The sequence below is a fragment of the Danio aesculapii genome, chromosome 5 (genome assembly GCF_903798145.1).
Source record: "Danio aesculapii chromosome 5, fDanAes4.1, whole genome shotgun sequence".
Taxonomy (NCBI): domain Eukaryota; kingdom Metazoa; phylum Chordata; class Actinopteri; order Cypriniformes; family Danionidae; genus Danio; species Danio aesculapii.
In genome coordinates, this window is record NC_079439.1 from 66,219,073 (window position 1) to 66,236,154 (window position 17,082).

Consider the following 17,082-nt stretch of genomic DNA (forward strand, 5'->3'; position numbering starts at 1 on the left):
CTTACTAACCTTTTCTCCAGCCAGTCCCACCTCACCAAGAGGCCCAACGAAACCAACAGGACCCTATTGTGCACAGCAAAAAAACAAAAAACAAAAACATTATCAAACACTACTAGCTATAGATTACAAGTGTTAATTAATAGACCAGAAATATACATCAAATCCTTTACCCTCTCACCAAGCATCCCGGGATTTCCAGTCATTCCAGGCTCTCCCTAAGGTAAAAGGATTGAGATTTGCTATTTAAAACTCACTTTGATATGAAATTAAGTAATTATTAATAATAACTTCTAAAAAAAAAAGTAAAAAAAAGACTAATGCACGCATTATTGGAAACAGAAAAATGTCAAGGCTTTTTGTTAATTTTGACCTATAACCATAACCCTTATAAATTTTTTTGAAACACTGGTGAACTTAATCTGTGAAAATAAAACAAACAGGATATTTAATTTAAGCTTAATTTCCATTTAAGCCATAATTTAGTTGTGCAAAACGTGTGAAGATATTATTTAATTTCATGTACACAGAATATGTAAATGCTAGTAATGCAGTAAGCCTTTTTTGATTTGTTTTCAACAAATATATTTAAAATGTCAGTTTTAGAATAGAAAAATGATGTATGATTTGTTACGTAATAATATGATTTGTTATGGTAGAAAATAACACCATGGTAGGAATTACCATAAAAAGGGATAGTTCACCCAAAAATGAAAATGTAGTCTTAATATTTGACATTTTATTTATTTATATAATATTTCTCATTTTATCACACTGATGTTGATTCTGTCTTTGTTCCTTCTTCATTTTATACAATTTATTGTGACACTTTTGATAAAAAAGTAAAACATATGTTTAATATAAAGCAATATAATATATCCATCCATCCATCTATCCATCCGTCCGTCCGTCCGTCCATCCATCCATCCATCCATCCATCCATCCATCCATCCATCCATCCATCCATCTATCTATCTATCTATCTATCTATCTATCTATCTATCTATCTATCTATCTATCTATCTATCTATCTATCTATCTATCTATCTATCTATCTATCTATCTACTGTATTTATCCATCCATCCATCCACTATCCATTTATATATCTATCTATCCATCCATCCATCCATCCATCCATCCATCCATCCATCCATCTATCTATCTATCTATCTATCTATCTATCTATCTATCTATCTATCTATCTATCTATCTATCTATCTATCTATCTATCTATCTATCTATCTATCTATCTATCTATCTATCTATCTATCTATCTATCTATCTATCTATCTATCGTTCCATCCATCTACTGTATTTATCCATCCATCCATCCATCCATCCATCCATCCATCCATCCATCTATCTATCTATCTATCTATCTATCTATCTATCTATCTATCTATCTATCTATCTATCTATCTATCTATCTATCTATCTATCTATCTATCTATCTATCTATCTACTGTATTTATCCATCCATCCATCCACTATCCATTTATATATCTATCTATCCATCCATCCATCCATCCATCCATCCATCCATCCATCCATCCATCCATCCATCTATCTATCTATCTATCTATCTATCTATCTATCTATCTATCTATCTATCTATCTATCTATCTATCTATCTATCTATCTATCTATCTATCTATCTATCGTTCCATCCATCTACTGTATTTATCCATCCATCCATCCATCCATCCATCCATCCATCTATCTATCTATCTATCTATCTATCTATCTATCTATCTATCTATCTATCTATCTATCTATCTATCTATCTATCTATCTATCTATCTATCTATCTATCTATCTATCTATCTATCTATCTATCTATCTATCATTCCATCCATCTACTATATTTATCCATCCATCCATCCATCCATCCATCCATCCATCCATCCATCCATCCATCCATCCATCCATCCATCCATCCATCCATCCATCCATCCATCCATCCATCCATCTATCTATCTATCTATCTATCTATCTATCTATCTATCTATCTATCTATCTATCTATCTATCCATCCATTACGTACCTACCTACCTATTCAAACACCCACCCATCCATCATCCATAAAATATAGCAGCGTCATTATTTCTTGCTGAACTATGCCAATAAAAAACAAATGATCTTATATATATATTTATCATTGTGCACTGTACACATTGTTAGACATTGCAAGTAGATAATTTTAATTATTGAGAATGAAGAATAAGGTTTGCCCACTTGTGAAAAAGTGGGCACGGTTAAACACATTTAATATGATTTAGACAGTAAACCGCAGGACTTGTTTGGCTGTCATGAATTCGTACCTTCATCCCATCCTCCCCTGGATTGCCAGAGAAACCTTTCCTCCCAGGTCTGCCCTGAACAGAAAGCAGAAATGACCCATCGTACTGGACTCACAGTCCTCTAAATCAACACATCAATTTCATTAGCTCCTGTTTCTGAGACCAATCTCCTCCATTCACCAACAAATCAGCTCTCGCAGAGACAGCAGTTTCATTAAATAACCCTCAATCCCAATGGAAAACCGCCTAAACAAATATATAGTGTTTATATTGGAGCCCAGATGGAGTTTCCCTGGCCATCTATTAGCTAATGTCTGACCCTTATTAGGTGAATTATCCATACTGCCCTCACTTGGACAGAGCGAATAATAGACCGTGAGTTTTTTGGCAAGGTTTGTGTGTGAAAAACTGGGTTAAATGCGATGAGCTGTTAATATGAATTCGTCCCTTGCTGTCAGGTACATGCAGCTGTTCATACGACAGACTCTGGCATAAGAACAGGCTATTTTTTCCACTACAATTTACACTATCGCTGCTGAATCTGGGTCAAGTGCGGACACAGCGTTCCCAATTGTTTTGGGAAAGAGAAGCATTGTTATATTTGGAGGGAAAAGCGCACAAGATAAAAGTCTTTGCTGAGAGACATAAACCAACAGGAGTGTGTGAAGCCTATTATTCCATTATGCTAAGTGTTCAATTGTAAAATGAGAAAATTTAGTTAAACTACCAGAAAAAGACACCAAAATCACCAAAATCAATGATAATGATTTTCACAATTACGTAAATCACAAAATTAACAATGAAGTTCTATTTCAACAATAAATTAGTCATAAATACTAAGTGCCATAAGCAACCATGCTGTCCATGTTTTCAAATCTGGAGATATATAGTGCTTATTATTGTACTAAAGCGTGAACTGGAATCAGCGGTTAGTGTGATTTCATTAAATAGGACATCTATGTTGATCCTGGAACAACATTCCAATTAGCCAATCAGAATTAAGGGATATGTTTACAGTTTATGTTACGTTTAGGCTAACAGTTAGGGTTATGTGCTTCTACATGATTGTTATCCAACTATTATTTCCCTCTGATTTTGGGAATAATTTAGTTAGGGTCGTCAGGGGTATGGATACAAAGATGACGTTCCAGGACCAATACAGATGTTAATCCAGGATCGCATCCTACTTGGCAAAAATCACACCTGAAAGAATCAATAGCTTTAAAGGGTTAAAAGAAAATATCTGATCAGTAAGGCATCAAATAAATAATATGGGTCTATTAATGCTCACTGGGCATGTGCAGATTTTTTCAGCATCTGTACTTGCAGTCTAGCGTTTCTGTAATGTCATATGAGAGGGGATTGACAAATATATACAAAATAGATCAGAAGATCAATTGTAAATAGCCATGCCTCCATTTTCAAATGTTTGCTACAGTTGAAGTCAGAATTATTAGCCCCCCTTTGAATTTTTATTCTTTTTTAAATATTTTCCAAATTATGTTTAACAGAGCAAGGATATTTTCACAGTATGTGATAATATGATGATAATATGTTTTCTTCTGGAGAAAGTCTTATTTGTTTTATTTCGGCTAGAATAAAAGCAGCTTTTAATTTTTTAGAAACCATTTGAAGGTCAAAGTTAGCCACTTTAAGCTAACTTTTTTCGATAGTCTACCAAACAAACCATCGTTATACAATAGCTTGACTAATTACCCTAACCTGGCTAGTTAACCTAATTAACCTAGTTAAGCCTTTAAATGTCACTTTAAGCTGTATAGAAGTGTCTTGAAAAATATCTAGTCAAATATTATTTACTGTCATCATGGCAAAGATAAAATAAATCAGTTATTAGAAATGAGTTATTAAAACTATTATGTTTAGAAATGTGAATATAACTATATATATATATATATATATATATATATATATATATATATATATATATATATATATATATATATATATATATATATATATATATATATAGTTGAAGTCAGAATTATTAAACACCCTGAATTATTAGTTTATATATAGTCTTCACCTTGTTTGTTATGTAATAAACGAACATAAAGAGTTGAGAATGAAAATGCATGTGTAATCGTAAATAGGAACCATGTGACTCTTAAAGTGACAGCACGCTATATTCCCTGCTGCCCAAATATTCACATCATTAATAATCAAATAACAAAAGACAAAACAAAATCATCCACTGATCAAGACTGAAGACATTTATAGTTTATAGTTTAATTCTTGAAGACTATGCTTCAAGTGCAGTTTGTTTTATTAGTATATTTATATTCTATTGTACTTTTACTATATATTTTAGGACTGAAATCAAAAAAATTTTCGTCGTTTGATCCATTTTAAATAATTATGATTTTGATGTCTTTTTTCCAAAATCTAGAACACTAGCGTAAACAGCACTTATATGTACTATATAGCTAAAGCGCTAGTGCATGTTTGCTTTAAAACTTGTTTTAAATGTTTTGTTATGGTTACGCCTGGCATCCACACTACTCTGGCATCTTCAACCGATGAAACAGTGCATTTTGAAAACATTAGACTGTTTCAGTTTTGAAAAGTCGGTACTAAATTTCAATATAGATAAACCGAAAGCAAACTTCTGAAAATGGAGGCGGGGCTATCCACAATCAGTCTCTGACTGGTCAGCTATTGCATAATGTTCCCTGATTCGTCAATCCCCTCTCACATGACCCTTACAGAAGTGCTAGACTGCAAGGACAGATGCCGGTAAATATTCGCATGCCCAGTGAGCATGAATGGTCACGTATGATACATTTTGCGTTGTATAGTGTGTATGGAGATTGTTTCCTGGAAAGCAATAAAACAGCAATATGGGTCAAGGAGCATTTTCATTCTAAAACGCAGTTTAAAAACAAAGACACTAGAGAAAATGTTGCCTAATAATGCAAACATCATGATATCCAGTAGTTTTATCAAGAGAGCACTCACCTCTAGTCCTGGAGGCCCTGCTGGTCCTACTGGTCCCTGATCTCCCTGTGGTTTCAAACAGGGCCATTATTACAAACAATTAATACTGTTTATGTGAAACATTATGCTTATGAGGACTTTAATATCTTTGTTTCAATTTTGTAAAACAGCTAAAAACGGTGAGTTCTATCAAGCTATATGTTTATTAAAGAATCCCAGCCAAAAGTTATGAGAAAAAATTATGAAGTTTTTGAAAAAAGTATCGTGAGTTAAGCTATCCCAAGTTCAAATATTTGATAAAAAATTCAGTATAACTGTTATATTGTGAACTATTATTACTGTACTAATATTCTCTCCTTTCATGTCCTTTCTTCAAAACATAAAATAGCTAAATGAATGATTAAAATGGTTTTTGCTGCTTGTTTAAACAACCTATTTAAAATGAGCTGAATCAACACAATTCTTAACGTTTTTGGGGGAACAACTTAATTCTTTTAAGTTCAATCCACTTCAATTTGTTAAAACAAATGAAGGTGTAATCAAAATGTGTTGGAACAACATAAAGGTAGTGTGGAACCCAGAATTTTTTACAGTGTAATTCATGCTGATTATATGATGGGATGTGAACTAGTGCAGTTTCTATTAAAACAGCTCCAAATAATGTTCATAATGAGGGACAAATAATTATGAGGTAACACTTTTTAAAGCTGTCTTTTTTTTTCACACGTTCCTTGTACCTGACAAACGTCTTGTTGTGGATCCCAGTTGTAAGAGCAACAAATAATCACTTGACTTCTATTTTTCACATGAATCATCTGTTGAACTGCATCCCAGTCATCACAAATACTGCAGAAGATCTATTGGAACCCGCACTGACCCAAGATTCTTACAGAAATCAGTCAAGTTTGGTGAAGGAAAAATCATGGTTTGGGGTTACATTCAGTATGGGGGCATTCGCGATAGCCACAACCCCCCAACCCCAGTCTTCAATTTGCAATCACCACCTGAAAGCAAAGAAAGTCAATGTGCTCCAGGATTGGCCAGCCCAGTCACCAGACATAAACATTATTGAGCATGTCTGGGGTAAGATGGAGGAGTCATCTTTACTGTCCTAATTAAATAATTGAAAGTCAAGGCATGATCATATTTTATTTTGGTAAAATAAGCGTAATCTAGAGGTCTTTGCCTTTTATATAAGCCATTTCTGATACCAAATGATCAACTAGAAGTCAAGTTATTATTAGTTGTTCCTAAAACTTGGATATGACTTTTGTCTGGGAGTGTACAGGCAATTAATTATATGCATTCTATCCCTAAACCTATGGCAAGAATATGTAATTAATGAATATTACTTAATAGTTAAATGAATAGTTAAAGTGCAACTAGGACACCAGAATACAAATGGTAACCAAAGATAATTTTTCACAGATGATTACTTTTAATGTGCATGTTTTGGGTTGTATTTTGGTTGATCTCTACAATTTATTTATCAACACTCTCCAGCAAGTGCATTCTATATTAGTGACAAGAAAAGAAATACCTAGTGAAATGATAAGGATCTAAATTTTAACACGATCATCTATAATCCTATATTTAAAGGATACGTTCAGATAGTCATAGATCAACAGTAAAATACAGCGACATGATGGCTGGCTGTGAGAACGCAGCTTTATTCCAGACTTCTGACTGCTAGTGTACTTTTATTTGGATGTTAAAACAGGAGTGATTCATATAAAATGTGCTGTACTTTCTTAGAAAATAAACATTATACACTTGGCCATAAAAATATGACTTTTCGCGCCAAGAAAGTAACACTCTGGTCTAAACTGGTCTCTTGTCACTTCATTTGATGTTGTGAAGCTGAAGTTAAGAAGTGCAGTCACAGTTCGGTGTTTCTTTTTAACAATATCATTTCACAGTTTATTTATGTTTCATTTTAACAAAAGTATAAACAAATGGAGTATTTTTGGCAATGATATCTCACCTTTTTGTTTAAAGCATAGCAGCGATTATAGCTTTGTGTTTTTAAATGAGTTTTTATTTTGATACTATTTTAAATCTGCTGTTTTTGCTTCATTTAAGGTTTTAATGGTTGAGCTTTGTTTTGTAAACACATTTCTATTTAGTTTTTATATATTTAGATTCAGTTTGACTTTTGGTAACACGTCTTATGTCGACCAAAGCACAGCAAAAGTCTTAGTCATTAAAAAAATTTAATTAAAAAACATTCAGACAAACTTCTTTACTGTATATGAATATTTTTCAGGTTTTGTGTTTATAAAGAAAATATGTTTTTGTATGTATCACTTCACTCATTCATTCATTCATTCATTCATTCATTCATTCGTTCATTTTCTTTTCGGCTTATTCCCTTTATTATTCTGAGGTTGCCACAGGGGAATGAACCGCCAACTTATCCAACATATGTTTTACGCATCGGATGCCCTTCCAGCTGCAACCCATCACTGGGAAACAAACATACACTCTCATTCACACTCATACACTATGAACAATTTAGCTTACCCAATTCACCTGTACCGCATATCTTCAGACTTCTGGGAGAAACCGGAGGACCCAAAGGAAACCCATGCCAACACTGGGAGAACATGCAAACTCCACATAGAAATGCCAACTGACCCAGCCGAGGCTCGAACCAGCGACCTTCCTGCTGTGAGGCGATTGTGCTACCCACTGCGACATCGTTATGCCCTTACTTGATAGATTATGCCCTTATTGTCAGCACAGATTGAGTGCTTTTGAGTGATTATTTATTTGCTAATTATTAATTTATTTCGAATAGTTTCAGTGACTGCTGTTAGTTTAGTTTTAGATTTTTATTTGTTGTATTCTTTAGTTCAGTTAACTGAAAGTTTAAATGTTTTAGTTAAATGTCTAGTTTAGTTTTTTAGTTAAATGTCTTAGTTTTACTTTTTGTTTGCTAAAATAATTAATGCAATCCCATGGATGTATAATAGTAGAACTTCAGGCCCTGATGAGTTAATTGAATACATTTTCCTGGGCTTGCATAATTAGTTTTTTAGTGGAAAAAAAACTAACATTTATCACTTTTTTCATAAAATGGATACATTTGTTTTCACCAAAGACCTACAGTATTAGACCTATGTTTTTGGTACAATGTTGTACCAAAGAAGGTACAAACCCTTGTCACTCGGTAGCACCTTTTTATGGGACAGAATTGTACCTTAAGACAAAGAAACAATTTGTACCATTTGTACCATGAAAACTCCACGCAGAAATGCCAACTGACCCAGCCAGGACTTGAATCAGTGATAGTGCTAACCACTGAGCCACCATGCCGCCCTCTGCTACATATTCACATTGATATATATTTAGATTCAGATGGTCCTACCTCGAGTCCAGGAAGTCCTCCAGGGCCTGGAATGCCTCTCACTCCTGCATTCCCCTGGACAATAAAAAAATTATAATAAAAGATGAACATTAGAATAAATTTCCTCCATTTTACAATATGGAGCTCAATTACAAATTTTAGAAATAGAGTTGCACACCTTTGGGCCCTCAACACCATTCTGCCCTGGTGGTCCAATATCCCCTGGAAAACCCTGAGAAACAGTCACAACAATAGATAATACAGTTATTAAAGAAAACTATAATTTATCTAAGACGAGTTCGTTTTTGAATTCTTTTTATATCTGATCATTTATTAACTACACTGTAAGTGAGGTTTTCTGAGAATGACATGAAGTGTGAACACAGTAAGTTGGCGTGTATTAAACAAAGCTCTCTTGGTTTAATTCATGTTCCGTATTAACTGAATTTAAAAATTACGTCAAAAAAAACACACAAAGAAAGATAATGCTGACTATCTTTAAATGTAAAGAGTTGGGGACAAAGGTGGCACGGTGGCTCAGTGGTTAGCACTGTCGCTTCACAACATGAAGGTTGCTGGTTCAACTTCTGTGTGAAGTTTGCATGTTCTTCCTGTGTTCGCGTGGGTTTCCTCCAGGTGGGTTTCCCCATAGTCCAAAGAAATGCGGTATAAGTGAATTGGATGAACTAAATTGGCCGTAGTGTATGAGTGTATGTGTGGGTGCGTATGGGTGTTTCCCAGTGATGGGTTGTGTCTGGAAGGGCATCCGCTGCGGAAAACATATGCTGGAATAGTTGGCGGTTCATTCCGCTGTGGCGACCTCTGAAATAGAGAATAAGCTAAAGGAATATGTATGAAATAATTTGGGCACAAATTACATGTGTAATCATCCATGAAACTGCGTCTTGAATGTGATGACAAAACACTACTAACACAACTCAACCAGGCCTCGTCTCTTAGGCGGGAATTATTTAAATTTGGGATTTTATGCTTGACGAGTACAGTATGTCACAGGTGATGTGTACATTTATGGAAAAAAAAATCTTGCTACAACAATCAAAGCATCTGAGGAAATCTTTTTGTGCTAAAACAGCAATATTGCACTCTGAAATAAGCTGAAAGTGTAAAAAGTAATAATCTCTTAACAATCCATTCATTCATTTTCCTTCAACTTAGTCCATTATTTATCAGGAATGAACCGCCAACTATTCTGGCATTTTATTTTTTAAGCAGCAGACGCTCTTCCAGCCACCCATTATTGGGAAACACCCATACACTCTCGCATTTACACACACACTCAAACACTACGGTCAATTTAGTTCATCCAATTTACTTATAGCGCATGTCTTTGGACTGTGGGGAAAACCGGAGCACCCGGAGGAAACCCACATGAATACGGGGAGAACATGCAAACTTGGAACACAGAAATGCCAACTGGCTTTCTTGCTGTGAGGAGACAGTGCTAGTCACTGAGCCACCATGTCGCCCATTTAACAATTCATTAAAAACAAGCGTTTAAGCGTTTTTTACCCAACCATGGGAATATGGCACCTGGATTTCAGAAAGACATCAAATTGACAAAGAATTGACATAAAACATGTTAAAAATGTAAATCTATTTGATGTCAACACCTTGTCCATTTGACATCCAAACATTTACGCTCCTTTGACCACCAAAATAATGACACAAAAAGCCTTCTAATATACGAAAAGTTTTATTCATCTGAAAGCTTTAATTAAAAATTACTAATTTACACTGGGTTTTGTTTCTCTACAGTGCATTTAAACTACCTTGAAGTCAAAATGACATCAAATCACATTGGCATCCAACATCGATTATATGACTGTCTTGTAATCGTTTTTTGATGTGTTTTTTGATGCCAATATTAGATGTCAGTTTGATCTGGTTTTGTCATCAAAGTAGTCAATTGACATCAAATCGATTAGCATTTTTGCTGTGTTGTAATGAATGAGGTACCTGCTGGGGTGTAATGGATATAGTTGTGCAGTGTTAATCAAGAAACCACTAGTCTTTAACACACAAGGCGATGGCCTGTGATTCTTGTCAAATAAAGTGACAGCACAAATACCTCAGGACCAATTGGGCCGGGTAAACCGTCTGGACCTCGATCTCCAATCTTCCCCTGAAAGTCAAAACAACTTACTATTATTTGGCTCTTTGTAAAATCAGCACAAAAATTAGTTTTATGACCTGAATAAATCAATATATTCTAGTTAAAGGTCCCGTGAAAGTAAAACAACATTTTTTTTAAAATATCGTGCTCCAAAAGAGATAAAATTGGCATTTGTTAGATATGAAGCTGATATAAACATCCAAAGCTTGCAATTTGTCACTTGTGCATACAGTTGAAGTCAGAATTATAAGCCCCCCCTTTGATTTTTTAATATTTCCCAAATGATGTTTAACAGAGCAAGGAATTTTTCACAGTATGTCTGATAATATTTTTTCTTCTGGAGAAAGTCTTATTTGTTTTATTTCGGCTAGAATAAAAGCAGTTTAAAAAAATTTATGAACCATTTTAAGGTCAAAATTATTAGCCTAAAGGGGCTAAATTGAAAGCTATTTTTTTTAATAGTCTACAGAACAAACCATCGTTATACAATAACTTACCTAATTACCCTAACCAGCCTAGTTAACCTAGTTAAGCCTCTAAATGTCACTTTAAGCTGTATAAAAAATATCTAGTCAAATATTATGTACTGTCATCATGGCAAAGATAAAATAAATCAGTTATTAGAGATGAGTTATCAAAACTATTATGTTTAAAAATGTGTTGAAAAAATCTTCTCTCCGTTAAACAGAAATTGGGGGAAAAAATAAACAGGGGGGCTAATAATTCAGGGGGGCTAATAATTCAGGAGGGCTAATAATTCTGACTTCAACTGTAAATGAATCAACGTTTTTTTTTTCACGTCACCTCAAACTTCAGTTTCTCATCAAATCTTGACCAATCAAATGCTCAGTTGTCTCTGACATGCCCCGCCCCCTTCTTATTTGCCTTTATTTGATGCCCTTTATTTTTACTGCTCAATCACTCTCAGTGAAAGCTGTGATAACAAAATGCTATTGGCTGTTTTTTTAAGGAGGAGAAACTGTTTGTCCTGCCCTCTCTTCATGTTTCATTTAAGATTATGTCAAGCATCGAATAAAAATGCACATTTCAGAGCACTTCACAGGACCTTTAAGAAACAATTAAAATAAATAATAATGAAACAGCTTAAGGATCAACCTGTGGTCCCGGCTTTCCTTGAATTCCTGGTAAACCCGGTGAGCCCTGAATACCCTAGAAAATGCAGCTATTTATCAGCACATGGTTATTTGAGAAACAAATCAAGTGTTGGAATGCAAGCGAATCAATTGGAATCCCAAAAAATCTCAAGTTAAAAGCATTAGCTGAAATACCTTGTCACCTTGAAATCCAGGTTCTCCGGGTTCACCTGGCAATCCGAGTTCACCCTGTTGACAGAGTCAAAAATAAGTCACTTTTAGGCCTTTAAGTCAGGATGTTCCTGCAGTTAAATCACAGCATTAGTCAAGTTTTCTAGATACTGTATCTACGGTCATGTTACAGTTTAACAACAGTAGACATGGAGATCTGAAAAGCTGTCCAAAATAAAGCCTGGCAGCAAAAATAATGATATTTAAGTACAGCTGGCAGACTGCATAGACTGTGATAGAAAAGGGGAGCCAGAGGCATATTGGCCAGCCTGCACAGATATTACATTATAAAGCACTCCTTAGTGATAAAAACTATTTATTTAATTTATTCAACAATATTGTTGCATTATTTACACCTTTAAATAATACTAAGAAGTCATTCAACAATCAAGAAAAATGAGTGGCAAATATATATATATATATATATATATATATATATATATATATATATATATATATATATATATACATATATATATATATATATATATATATATATATATATATATATATATATATATATATATATATATATATATATATACACATATATATATATTTGGCATAATAGGTACTGTATATTGATAATCTTTCAATCAACAAACAGAATTTCTGTATGCATTTAAATAGTTTAAGTCAAAATTTATTTTATTTTTAAGTATATTCATTTGTTTATCTTTAGTATTTGTTTATTGCATGTTACATAAATCTCTTTTTATGTAATTCTGTTACATTTTTTTTTGTTGTGAAATGTTATTATAATTTAAAAGCTGTTTTTCAATTTAATCTAACTTAAAATGCCATTTATTCCCATGATAGCAAAAACTAAATCTCAAAATCGAAACTCCAGTCATGCGTCACATGCTTCTTCAGGAATCATTTTGTATTCTGGAGAAATATAACACTGAAAACAGCTGCAGTGGCATTTTTTTTTTTATTTGGTAAAGTTTAAAGTTTAAAGTTAATAAAATATAAAGTACTTTTAATCCATTTAATACAGATCTGCTGAAGATAAGTACATTTTGTACTTACTTTTCTATACTGATTAATGATATTTAGTGAAATTCAGCTGATATCAGTCTATGCAATCAAAAACAGAAGAAGCGAGAGCTAATAAAGCGTATTCAGATCACCTTATCACCTTTCAGTCCGGGCTCTCCTGGGTTTCCTGGGACACCCTGCAAGACACCAAATGGACATATATTAATAAGAACGGTTACCATTGCCTAATTCAACAATTAATTTAATGGCTTTGTCTATAATTTTCACTGCCATGAAAAGAATCCATGTTTATACAGTCATTCAACGTGTTGGAAAAAGTATTGTTGAACTAAATTTTATAAGGGTCTTTTGGTCTGAATGATGGACGGTTGAAATCACCTTTGGTCCTATTAGTCCAGGAGGTCCCACAATTCCAACAGGGCCCATATCACCCTGCCATCAAACACAAAAAGAATTAACATGATAAAACTGTACACTGCACACAATTTATGTACAATATAGATGATTTAGCTAAAACAAGACTAAACTTGGGCTGTCAATGAACATCTAATAGACGTCTAAGAATAGCCCAAAAATAGATTAATTATCAATAGACAGGAATGAATGACTACACATGTGAAGTCTGTCTAATCTATCAATTTGATGACTAGTCTATTTTTGAATTATTGTTAGATGTCTATTAAATTTTCAACAGTCAAATGACAGCCCAAATTTAGTAACACCGTCTATATTTGGTTGTCTAATAATAGATGTCTATTAAACACACACACAAATCAAACTTACAGGGAAATTACCTATATAGTCACTTTTTTTTACAAACATTTAAGCCAATATCTGAAATATTTGCACACATTTTAATGGGAAGTGCCTACTAAGTCTAATAGATGCCCAATAGACACCTAAATATCGACATCTTGGCTAAATCAAGACTAAAATCGGGCTGTCAACGAAAATCCAATAGTCATCTAAGAACATTCCAAAAATAGACTACACATGTGAAGTGTCTAATCTATCCATTTGATGACTAGTCTATTTTTGGACTATTGTTAGACGTCTATTAGACTTTCACTGACAGCCCAAATTTAGCAACAACATCTATATTTGGATGTCTAATAAATGTCTATTAAACACAAAAAACTTGCAGGGAAATGATCAATACAGTTATTTTATCATCATTAAACAAATATCAGAACAATTTGCACAGATTTTTAATGGAAACTTGCCTAATAAGTCTAATGCAAATCTAACAGACATCTAAACATAGACATCTTGGTTAAAACAAGGCTAAAAGTGGACTGTCAGTGAAAATCCAATAGACGCCTAAGAATAGGCCAAAAATAGACTAATTATCAAACAGACATGAATGACTACACATGTGAAATCTGTCTAATCTATATTTAATGACTTGTTTATTTTTGGATTATTGTTAGACATCTATTAGACTTTCACTGACAGCCCAACATTAGCCACAACGTCTATATTTGGATATCTAACAGATGTCTATTAAACACCAAAAATACATGCTGGGAAATAACTTATACAGTCTTTTTTAATCAACATTTAAGCACATATCAGAACAATTTGCAAACATGATTAATAGAAACGTGTCTACTGAGTCTAATAAACATCTAATAGACATCTAAACATCAACATCTTGGCTAAAACAGGGCTAAAATTGGGCTGTCAGCGTTGTCTAAGAACAGCCCAAAAACAAACTAATTATTAATAGACAAGAATGAATGACTACACATGTGAAGTCTGTCTAATTTATCAATTTGATGACTAGTCTATTTTTGGACTATTATTAGACTTTAACTGACAGCCCAAATTTAGCAACAACATCTACATTTGGATGTCTGAAAGACCCATATTAAACACAATAAAGTGCTTGCTGGCAAATTACCTATACAGTCATTTTTATCAACATTTAAGCAATTATCTGAACAATTTGAACACATTTTTTTAATAGAAACGTGTCTACTACATCCAATAGATGTCTAATAGACATCTAAATATCTACATCTTGGCTAAAACAAGGCTAAAATTAAGTTGTAAGCAAAAATCCGACAGACTTTCACTGACAGCCCAAATTTAGCAACAACGTCTATATTTGGAGGTCTAATAACGCAAAAAAAATGTTTGCTGGCAAATGACTTGCACAGTAATTTTTTTATCAACATTTAAGCAAATTTTTTAAATAATGTCACCCATTTTTTGTGGAACGTGCCTACTAAGTCTAATAAATGTCTAATAGACATCTAAACATAGACATCTTGGCTAAAACAAGGCTAAAATTGGGCTGTCAGTGAAAAGCCAATAGACATCTGAGAATAGCCCAAAAATAGACCAATAGGCACGAATAAATGACTACACATGTGAAGTCTGTTTAATCTATATTCTATGTTTTTGGACTATTATTAGACGTCAATTGGATTTTCGCAGACAGACCAATTATAGCAACAACATCTTTATTTGGATGTCTAATAGATATTTATTAAACACAAAACAATACTTGCTGGGAAATTACATATACAGTAGTTTTTTTATCAACATTTAAGCAAATATCGGAAAAATTTTCACACATTTTAACAGAAACGTTCCTACTGTCAGCAAGGAAAGTACCATATCCAAGAGCTTAGATGTGAATAAGTTATAATTGGTTTACTCACAATAAATCCAGGGATGCCAACAGGCCCAGGGGCGCCAATCTCCCCCTGTAAGAAACAGAGCAAATACTGAGCATTACTGGCACAACAGTGGCTGTGGAGGGGGTGAAACCTCTGTTCCATGATAGCGGGCTAATCTGTGGCCTGAATCTACCCCTCAGCGAGCCAGTGAAAGAGACACGCTGTGGAGGACAGAGAGGGGCTTGTTGTGTAGCGTGACTGGACGTCTGCTACCTGCCACAGCGACTTCCTCCCTCAACAACAGGCCAAAAAAAAAAAAATCCCTGGGGCGTTTTTCGCTCTCCTTGTTCTTTGAGACATAGCAGATGGATGTCTCTTGTCGAGTGACCGCCGAAGAAGGATTGAAATGAAGGCGTGTCCTAGAAGTGGGGGGATTAGTTTTACAGTACAGCAGAGGTTGTACTGTCCGGCGCCTAGACTGCAGTTTTTTAATCCTTCACTTTCGCCAATTGGTGAAGTTTTATTCTCGCCGCTGTCGCCACTAGCTTGCATGGTTTGGGACTTATGGAGCTGTGCATCAATGGATTTGCTCTTCAGTGTTTGCACTTTCAGCAGTGAATATTAAACCACACTGAACTGAACTGAACTACACTGTTTCAATTTACTACAATCTATGTGAAGCTGCTTTGACACACTCTACATTGCAAAAGTGCAATAGAAATAAAGATGAATTGAATTGAATACAGATGTTTTACGCAGAGGATGCCCTTCCAGCTGCAACCCATCACTGGGAAACACCCATACACTCCCATTCACACACATACACTACAGACAATTTAGCCTACCAAATTCACCTATACCACATGTCTTTGGACTTGTGGGGAAAACCGGAGCACCCGGAGGAAACCCACGCAAACACGGGGAGAACATGCAAACTCCACACAGAAATGCCAACTGACCCAGCCAAGGTTCGAACCAGCGATCTTCTTGTTGTGAGGCAATCGCGCAACCCACCGTGACACCCGCTGATTATGTTATGTTAATAAATAATTTAGTTGGAGCACTTTGGCTGTTGTTTATTTTTGTTATGTTGTCTTAGGAGGGCGACGCAGTGGCGCAGTGGGTAGTGCTGTCGCCTCACAGCAAGAAGGTCATTGGTTCGAGCCTTGGCTGGGTCAGTTGGCGTTTCTGTGTGGAGTTTGCATGTTCTCCCTGCGTTTGCGTGGGTTTCCTCCAGGTGCTCCGGTTTCCCCCCACAGTCCAAAGACATGCGGTACAGGTGAATTGGGTAGGCTAAATTGTCCATAGTGTATGTGTGCGAATGAGTGAGTATGGATTTCCCAGTGATGGGTTGCGGCTGGAAGGGCATCCGCTGTGTAAAACATATGCTGG

At 34.7% G+C, this 17,082-nt stretch overlaps 1 protein-coding gene across 1 annotated transcript in view; it reads right to left on the reverse strand.

Annotated features, from left to right (window-relative positions):
• The window catches only part of col27a1b (collagen, type XXVII, alpha 1b), a 189,896-nt gene that overhangs the window by 58,344 nt on the left and 114,470 nt on the right, over positions 1-17,082 (reverse strand). The window contains exons 14-25 of the mRNA XM_056458734.1: positions 15,733-15,777; positions 13,442-13,495; positions 13,195-13,239; positions 12,026-12,079; positions 11,853-11,906; positions 10,692-10,745; positions 8,781-8,834; positions 8,624-8,677; positions 5,275-5,319; positions 2,320-2,373; positions 171-215; positions 10-63 (exon numbers count right to left, since the gene is read on the reverse strand). Of these exons, the coding sequence (XP_056314709.1) occupies positions 10-63; positions 171-215; positions 2,320-2,373; positions 5,275-5,319; positions 8,624-8,677; positions 8,781-8,834; positions 10,692-10,745; positions 11,853-11,906; positions 12,026-12,079; positions 13,195-13,239; positions 13,442-13,495; positions 15,733-15,777 (612 nt within the window). The remainder of the gene's footprint in view (positions 1-9; positions 64-170; positions 216-2,319; positions 2,374-5,274; positions 5,320-8,623; positions 8,678-8,780; positions 8,835-10,691; positions 10,746-11,852; positions 11,907-12,025; positions 12,080-13,194; positions 13,240-13,441; positions 13,496-15,732; positions 15,778-17,082) is intronic.